This window comes from Arachis stenosperma, chromosome 2 (assembly GCF_014773155.1).
Source record: "Arachis stenosperma cultivar V10309 chromosome 2, arast.V10309.gnm1.PFL2, whole genome shotgun sequence".
Classification (NCBI taxonomy): domain Eukaryota; kingdom Viridiplantae; phylum Streptophyta; class Magnoliopsida; order Fabales; family Fabaceae; genus Arachis; species Arachis stenosperma.
In genome coordinates this window covers 16,489,323-16,498,652 of record NC_080378.1, presented here as the reverse complement: position 1 = coordinate 16,498,652, position 9,330 = coordinate 16,489,323, and the positions used below count along the sequence as shown (strand labels likewise).

Genomic DNA, 9,330 nt, shown 5'->3' with positions numbered 1-9,330 from the left:
TGATCACTTAACAAACTCAAATTGATTAAGATAAATACTAATTATTTTAACATTTTAATATTAAAAATTTTGAGAGTTTGATTTTAATTATAATTTTATAAAATATTTATAATAATAATTACTATATATATTATTTAATTTTTTAATAAAATTTTTAATATAATTTTATGTATTATCCCGTACAAGGTACGGGAATATACACTGATTTAATTGTAAAATTAGTAAAGAGTAGAAGAAAATTCCTTAATTTTAGAGGAAAAGATTTAATTTCAATTGTAATGAGAAAGTGACATGTGGCATATTTTATTTTATTTTAGTTGTAGAATTAGAAATATATAATAAAATAATAGACATGATTGATTGAATTTCTCTGCCTTAGTCGCCGGCTCCCTGGCTCCTGTCCCTAATCCTTGTCCCTAATCCTTGTCCCGGAGCTTCTGCGACTGCGAGTCTCCGACACTCGTCTAATCTCTTGTCTTCATCTCTCCAGCCTTCACTCAGTTTTCATCACTCCGCGTCTCGTATCTACTCTCATTTCTCCGCTACGACCTGCGGCTTCGCGTGCTTCGTCTTCGATAACGAGAACACCACCACCGACCTATGTCCCACGCTCCGCCTTCTGCCTTCTGCGATTCTTCCAGCTTCTGTACGTTCTCCTCCGTCCCTCCTTTTCTTTATTTATTTTAAATTTCTTCCTCTTTCAAATTTGGGTTTATTTGATGTTTGATTTTTTTAAGTTGACACTGTTCTTCTGTCCGTTGTTATTTCCACTCTCATACCGCAGTTTGTACTTAGACCCAGTGCTGAGATTCGATTTTGTCTTTTCTTGTTTATTAAAGACTTTGAGTTTGTTTTCACGGTATGTCGATATCCAATTACTTGTGACGTCTGAGTTTGTTTCTTTTTCTCTTGGGTTTCCGTTTTCTATCTAAGAGAAAGAAATCTTTTTATTGTACTATTGTTAAAATTTGACAATTGGTTCTGATCTTTTTTTGCTTTGTTGAATACTATTTCTATGTACAATGAAAATGTTGTTCTTTTGAAGGCGGAACATTTGATTGGTGTCAATTTTAATTGGTATTCCTCATCCAACTGTTTGCTTTACATTGCAGAGGGTTTTTGGAACATTTTTTGTGGTTCCTATTGTAGTGAATTTTTCTCTGATCTCTGAAGAAGATATGTCTGCGAATTTCTGGACTTCATCTCACTAGTATGTTCAGTTGTATTCATAATTACTCCCTTTAGTATCAATAAAGTGTCCAATTTCAACATTTACTTTTTCATGAATAATTGTTCATTTGAAATTTTAGGTAACATTCACTCTCTTTTTACCAATTATATCGTTATCCTTATTTAAAATAACTAATTTCTACTATCATTGCTAAGGATAATTAAGAGTAACGAATTTTAAGTAGAACAAATTAGTCCTAAACAAATTTGAATCACCAAATCAGTCTATAACCTTTTGTTTTGTTAGATCATAACTTCAAATTTTTCTAAAAATTTAGACAAGTTAGTCCCTGTTGTTATTTGATAAAGACATAAACAGTTCCTAAGAATTTTTAAATTCTCAGATCAATCCTTCTATATAGATGAACAATATGATGTGAGGAATGATTTGTCTAACGACATAAAAGTTTAGGGATTGATTTGGTGATTAAAATTTGTTCCGGATTAAATTGTTCGGTTCATTCATTGGGGATTGATTTCATATATTACTCTTTTATAAATTACCTTTTACTTTTTCGTAACTTCAATTTTTAGAATTATTCCTTTAATCTAAGTGTGCATTTAAAACTGGACACTTCCTTGATATTGAAGGGAGAAATTATTTAATCTTTTGTATTTTTCCTTCTCTCCTTGTGGCACTTCTAATTTGGATGTAACGATGTTCTGGATTATTGCAGCAAGCATCTTCTGGACCAAGAAGATGTGGATATGGTGAACCCACTTGACAAAGAAAGGGGAGTCACACTTGAGGATTTCAAGCTCATAAAGATGCACATGACCAATTGTATGCTCTCTTTCTTCTTGTGTATTTATATTTATATTTGTGCACCTTCTAGTGCTGTTATTGTCTTAAACTATTTCTCTTTACTTTTACTTATTTCTATCATGGCCAATAAATTATCAGTTGTATTGCAATTGATATCCTTTATTTACCATACACGTGCTACCGAGTTTCTGATTTTTCGTTTCTTGCCGGTGCAGATATTTTGAGATTGGCCCAACAAGTAAAAGTGAGGCAGAGGTATGTATCACTAAAAAATTATAGTGAATTACTTAAAGATAGAGATTTATATTGTGAAGTCTGAACTATATTATGTTTTGATCTTATAAGTTGGTAAGGATTTGCATACTTTTGTATCGATACAAATGTTTTGAAGATAAAGTTGAATGATTAGGATAAGTAGTCATTATGTCAACCACTAAACATTAACCTCCCATAATTTCTTTCTAAACATGGTCCTTTAGCTCGAAACATCTGGCTGGTAGACCAAAATTCTGAGATTCTGCTTAACCATGGAAAATACAATCAAAATCAATAATTGCACCCAAATTGTGATGACTGCATAGCTATGTCATGTATTTATTATTTGTAATGTGCAAATATGATGTATTCTTCTAGTTAATAGTCTTATTTAGGATTTTCATTCTTTATTATGTTTATGTGAAGCAGTCATTTAAGTGGAATTAGGTTATTGTTTGACAGATCCACTGAATAGATTTGGAACTTCAGAAACCTGGTAACTATGTTTGATCAGATTTAAATGAACTGGATTGAATTTTAAATTATAATTGTTTAAGTTTGAAACGAAACTAAAATACTTGAGGAATACTTGCTTCTAATTTTCATGGCACATAAAAGGAAGTCATCTTCATATAAGATGTTTAGGAGCATCTCTTGCCAATTATTCTGTGTCAAGTGCCTTGACATTCTCTAATATTTTGGCCCTTTTTTCAGGGTTGTTGCCACTGCAGTTACATATATGAGGCGTGTTTACACCCGGTAAGTGTTGCAAACTTATAATGCTGACTCTATCTTCTTTTTTCTTTATTCTCTTTCTGTTTTTTTTTTAATTTTTTTTAAAATTGGTTTTAAAGAAATACATCAAAGTTTGTGCGCTTGTATTGGTTTGAAAGGAGTCTAACAACAATGTGGGAATTGTGATACAGTATTAATAATTCTTAGGTCTGATGCTTGATGTCTATTGTGGTTAGCATATTTATATTAATAGATAAGAAGCGATTAATACGTCTTATTGAGCAATATTTTAGAGTGAGCTGTTCTTGATGGCTAGTATTATTACAATTCCACGACTTCTATTGTTTAAATGCAATTTTCCCATCAATTGCATTACCATACTATTCATATTGCACAACTCGTTAATGACGTGCATCAACATATAAAAAACATTCATGTATGCTTGTCCAACAACTTTAGCTTTTGGGAGAGATGATTTTTGATATGTATCAAAACCAGTTTAGGGTAGTATTGTTCACGAAAATAACAAGAAGCAAGGGTATATGATAAGATATGGTGTAAAATTTGTGTATCTATGTATTATTTGCTTGGTCTCCCATCCACCTTTGCTGTCCTCAGTAGTTAACTACATGTAGTTGGGCCCATTTGAATTCCTTGAAGCCCCTAACTCTCATTCCCTTACTAACAACAGTAGCTAATAATATGCTGGTTCCTATCACTAAGAATTAGGAGTTCAATCTTTGTTGTTCTCATTCTTTTAAACTCAGTAAGTTTAATTTAGCACCAAAGAAAATAGGCCTATGGGCGACTCATGCTTTATGCCCAGAAGGATCTTATTCTTACATGAAAAGGTGTATTAAATTATTAATATATGAAGCCATTCAATATCAATTGTCATTTTCCATCAGCTTAAACTTTTAGGAGTGATGCTTACGGACAGTTGTATGCTATAACTATCTTCAATTTTTTTGCTTCCAGGAAGAGTATGGCTGAGTATGATCCACGTCTGGTTGCTCCAACCTGCTTGTACCTAGCATCAAAAGCAGAGGAAAGCACAGTGCAGGCTCGGCTGCTTGTATTTTACATTAAAAAATTGTGTAAGCTGTTGCCTTATATTATAATTTATCTTTTTTAGCTTCACGTTGACCCCTTATGCTACAAGGGCTTTCTCCATCTTAAAAGTTAGTTATTTTAGTCTTATATTTCCCTATTGTGATGAAGAAACAGAAATTTGAATGCAGATGCTGATGATAAGTACAGGTATGAAATCAAGGACATACTTGAAATGGAAATGAAGATTTTAGAAGCCCTTGACTATTATTTGGTTGTATTCCACCCCTATCGTTCACTGTCGCAGTAAGTGTTGGATTAGGTTAGTTTAAAGTTTGTGCTATCATCCCTTCAGATTTAGCTAGAAAAATGTACAAATATCCCTTTCACGTTGACCAGTTTAGACATACTCTATGTTTTGTTTCTGTTCCCTTCCTTTTAAGTTAGTAGTGACAAAATGGGTAGACTTCCTTTTAGTATATTTTCAAATTTACAGTAAAATGAAAAACCACGTCTTTCTTAACAATACTAAACATATTCAACTTGTAATAACCTATGTGCGAAAAATGTACTCCAAATAACTGGTCTAGGTTGCCATCTCTGATGGTTTAGACTTTGACAACATGTTGAGTTTCAGAATTCTTTTCTATGTCAACCAATCCTTCATCTTTTGTAGTTGCCATTGCCATTAAGTGATTTAGTTCCTCTGTTATCTTATCACTGTTAAGGATTAAAGCAACAACTATTTTGTCACACCATTTATGTATCTAAATAAATATATGTGACTTCTAATGTGAATCCATACTCTGATATCAATTGCAAGCTTGCCTTAGCATTTTGACTAGATATTCTATCTTTGTAGAATATTATTTTCATTAATAGTTTCTCACTGATATTGTAATGCTAATTCTCTAGGTTTCTTCAAGATGCAAGTTTGAATGACCTAAGCATGACTCAGCTAACTTGGTAAGAGTCCTTTGTGCTGAATAGCTTAGTTTCGTTCACATTCTATAATTCCTCTTCCCTTTATTATGTGAAGTCATTGCTCTCATGCTATACTTATGCTGCTTGTCCTAAAGATACAATTAGCTTTTAGTCGAAAGGTCAGAAGTTATCACTGGTGTCTGATAGGAACCACACTGAACAAATAGAAGGAAATGATATTTGTATTTATCACGACCTCTTACACTGATGTTAAAAGAACAAGTGAAGAGGAACTTAGAAGAAGATTTATGAAAGGCAACAAAGAAAGGAAAATACAGAGCACTATAGAGCAGCTCTACTCTTTCAATTCCCAGCCAATATTCAGCTTACCCCTCTACTCTCTCACATCCCTACAAATATCCCCTTTCTCCTCTAACGTTTTATGCTCTCACATGCAATCATCACATTCCTCACACCCCTATTGGCAAGCTCAGCAATCAGTTAGAGTCCCCTTAGCCAACACTGCTTTAGTCATGTTCCCAACTCTACCCGAAATACCCTTGAACCTCTTTTGTAAACTTTAATTCCATTAGGAGCTTTCTCCCTAACAGCATTCTTCTACCGTTTTTATCCTTAATGGACTACTCTCTATAAAAGAAAAGAAAGAAAGGGGGAAAATGGACTGTCATTGTCCATTTGGATTTTATAAAATAGGAAGCTACTAGGGCCTAGGTGACACTTGTATATAAAAGGTTTTTTTGCTTGCATGTAAAATGGATACTTGGGTTATCAAGACTTAATTCTAAACCTCCAAATCCTTATGAAGATTGCGGAGAGGACCATGTGCATGTTGTCAACTAAAGTCACCAACCAAGGCCATTTTGGTTTGTTATATCATGGACTGCGTCAAGTTATGATGTTAGGTCACGATCTGTCATTTGTAGTGTTGACAAAGTACTCGCTCAAACAGTCTTTTAAGAGACAACATTTCTAGCTAGCATGAAAATGTATCCAAGTCCTCTATTCTTTTGTATACAAGATAATTAAATAAGTCATTATCAAGCTTATGAACATGTCTTTGGTTAAACAGAAATCTATCTAGTATACAAACAAAAGACAAATTAAGTTTATTGTATGACTAATCATACAATAGACTATCAGCCTGCCTACCCATGACATGCATAAGGATATTTCTTCTTAGGATTATCTTAAAGATCATTCTTGGTATATCAATGAATCGATCTTTGCTCAAATTGGCAAAATATGGGTATCAAGAGGTTTACTGATGTCATCCATACCAAATTTGTTTGGAACTTAATCATGATAAGGTAGACACGGAAGTTTGTGGAACCTCTCAACATATCTAAGTCGCTAGATAAAAAGAGGCTTCCCCAACGTGCTTCATGTAAAAATTTTGGCAACAAGAGTGTCACCAATTTGGTCTTCAAAAAGGTCAAAATGCTGATGACTTAGTCCCAAAAGATTTTATATAATTTATGTTCTCGAGATACCACAATTATTGTCATGTTTACAAATTAGGCCCTTAAATATTAGCACATTGAATGTGATTTTAAATTTGTGGAAACTTGAACATGAATTTTGATAATCACAGGGGCGTCATAAATGACACATACAAGATGGATCTAATTCTTGTTCATCCTCCGCATCTTATTGCTTTAGCTTGCATCTACATTGCTAGCGTATTCCGGGAGAAAGACACGACTGCTTGGTTTGAAGAACTACGTGTTGACATGAATGTGGTTAGTGTTTTGCTTTATTTTAAGAATTTGTATCTTTACTTAAATGTTGTATAGTGTATAGTATTTTGAAATTATATTAGTTTTGGTGCTGAAAAAGGTTTATCAATTTTAGGTGTTAGTCTTTATAGTTTTTTTCTATTTTGTCTAGGTCGAAATATCTACAAAATGATTACGCTTAAGTTATTATTTTGTTACGGTTTTGATCACTATATAAAATTAATAGGTTTTAAGTCCGTTAAAAATTATGATAATTTTGTTCAAATTCTTCAAAATAGTAGTTTGCATCCTGAAACTAGATTTTCATAATATCTTACAGACCAAAACAATATATCTTGAATGTTTATTGTTAATGATTAATCTATGTAGGTTAGGTGGGAAGGGTTGGGTGTTAGTTTTGGATATATTTATTGTGGAGTGGGTTTATGCTGTTGCATCAGGTTATAATCACTTAAATTGAAAATGTTACGAATATGATGAATCGGCTAGGCTTCCACTTATTCGAGCAATAAAGAAAATTTTGATCTTGGGTCGTGGTTGTTTTGACAGGTAAAAAATATATCGATGGAGATACTTGATTTTTATGAAAGCAACAGGATGTTCACGGAAGATAGAATTAATACTGCTCTCCAGAAGCTAACCTTGAGGCCCTAAGAATGAGCCAGCTATCAAGCTGCATACGTTGAATGAAATTAGCAAGTTGCATCTATCACTGGCTGTTCTGAATTCTTTTGATCACTGCTGCATGATATGTTCCAGTATTGCCTTTATTATTACTGGCTTATGAGGTTAATGTTAAAGATAAAAAAAAGGATGAAAGAGCAACGTAGTTCTTCATGAGGACAAAAATCGATTTTAATGTGATTTGATTAGTCTTGTGTGTATTGTCTATTTAAAGTACTGTTTCATAACTCGAACATTGGTGTGGAAGTGTGAGGCATAAACTGAGTACTTTGTACGTTTTGTTCTGTAGTTGAACTTATTATGTAAGTCTATATATATAATTTTCAACGAGTGTACGAGAACCCTAATTTTAAGAAAAACATGCTTTCTTTTATTCTTTTTTATTTTAGAAAAGAGATACTTTTTTCCAACCATGCTCCCCAAGTCTTTCACACTACCAATTCATCCAAATTCCAAATTTCAATCACGATAGTTTGCGATTGGAGAGTGGAGAGACACAGCTACTGCTCCTAAGGTAACATTTTTTTTCTCTCTGAATTCATTTGAGGACTATATTAATTGTAGATTAGTCAAGCAACATTGTTTAGATGGAGAAACACATTTCCCGTATCCATATAATACACTGGTATATATTATTATTTGGCTATTGTCTGAGTTCAATTTCTTTTTAGGGGATTCACCATTAATGGTCCTATCAAACGAATATAATACATTGTCATGATTGTCTCCCTAAATTTCTTATATAATATTAACCAGAGAAAGCTACTTGTTTGTTTGAATGCTTGAACCACCAAAAGCAGAGGGAAATAGGAAGGACGTTCCTCCTCAAGAAAACTGAATGTTGATATTGTTGTGTTCCCTCCCTTACTGCATAACGACACCAAAGAATTCGGGTCATGTTTTAAATGGTTGTTTTGGTCTAATGAAATAGAGGAGTAATAGTAGAATTTGACTTGACGGAAAAGAGGTTGCAAGAAGTGCCAGTACGCGATGATTATCATAAATTTCAATTTAGTGAATTTGGTAGTTCTTGTAGTGGCCCTATGACAACAAAGTGGAGATAATGGATGGTGAACGAATATGGGGTGAAGTCATCTTGGGTTAACCTCATGTTACACCAACGTGCCTCTCCAAAGATGGTGAAGTAGCTGAGTCGTGCCTCTCCAAATTTACTGAACGGTTAGACTTGGAATAACTCGAGCTTTTAGCAAATTTGTAAAATTGTAAGTTTAAACTCGGTTAATTCACCAAAGATCACTTAATTCACCTAAGATGACTTACTTATACATACCATGTTGGCTGTGTATAAAAAATTAGTGGTGAAATTATAAAATACATGTTAAATACAAAATATGTATTAAAAATATATAGTAATTAAATGTGTATGTTTAATAAAATACTATTATGAATTATTATTTATTTTAACAAAGGATTAATATATTCTTAATTTTTTATTTCGCAAATATTCTTGTTCTTGACCATTTGAAAATATTTTTAAGTTCCTGACTTTTTATTTTGTAGATATTTTTGAATCATTTAAAAATATTTTTAAGTCTCTAACCTCTTTAAAAGTTGGACATAAACTAGAAGGATAGAAATTTGAGTAGCAGTGAATTTAACAAATAAACTATAATTAGAAAATCTCTGTTGATATCCATGAGATAACAAAAGATAAGAAAGTTTGTCATACCACATACGACTAGATTGTCGTAAACCATACAGTGACTTCAGTAGCTTGCAGCATTGATTCCGTCGACGAGATGTAAACCCGGGTGGCAGAGTCATATAAACATCCTCAAAAAAATTCCCATATAAGAAAGTATTATTGACATCCAACTGATGAGCCAATGTTTCATAGAAGCCAATGTCAAAACTAATTTGATGGTGGCAAGTTTGACAACAGGGGAGAAGGTTTTCAAGAAATCAACA

At 32.9% G+C, this 9,330-nt stretch overlaps 1 protein-coding gene across 2 annotated transcripts; it reads left to right on the top strand.

The window, feature by feature from the left end:
• The first annotated feature begins 371 nt into the window (after positions 1–371).
• On the top strand, positions 372–7,748 carry LOC130961737 (cyclin-C1-2-like). Of its 2 annotated transcripts, XM_057887733.1 has the most exons (10): positions 372–646; positions 1,113–1,210; positions 1,908–2,014; positions 2,212–2,251; positions 2,966–3,010; positions 3,965–4,083; positions 4,228–4,342; positions 4,952–5,002; positions 6,573–6,720; positions 7,267–7,748. In XM_057887733.1, the coding sequence occupies exons 2-10, from the start codon at positions 1,179–1,181 to the stop codon at positions 7,369–7,371; spliced, it is 762 nt and encodes a 253-aa protein (XP_057743716.1). In that variant the 5' UTR covers positions 372–646; positions 1,113–1,178; the 3' UTR covers positions 7,372–7,748. The 2 variants fall into 2 exon arrangements, with proteins under 2 accessions (XP_057743716.1, XP_057743717.1); XM_057887734.1 differs by lacking the exon at positions 1,113–1,210.
• The last annotated feature ends 1,582 nt before the right edge of the window (positions 7,749–9,330 follow it).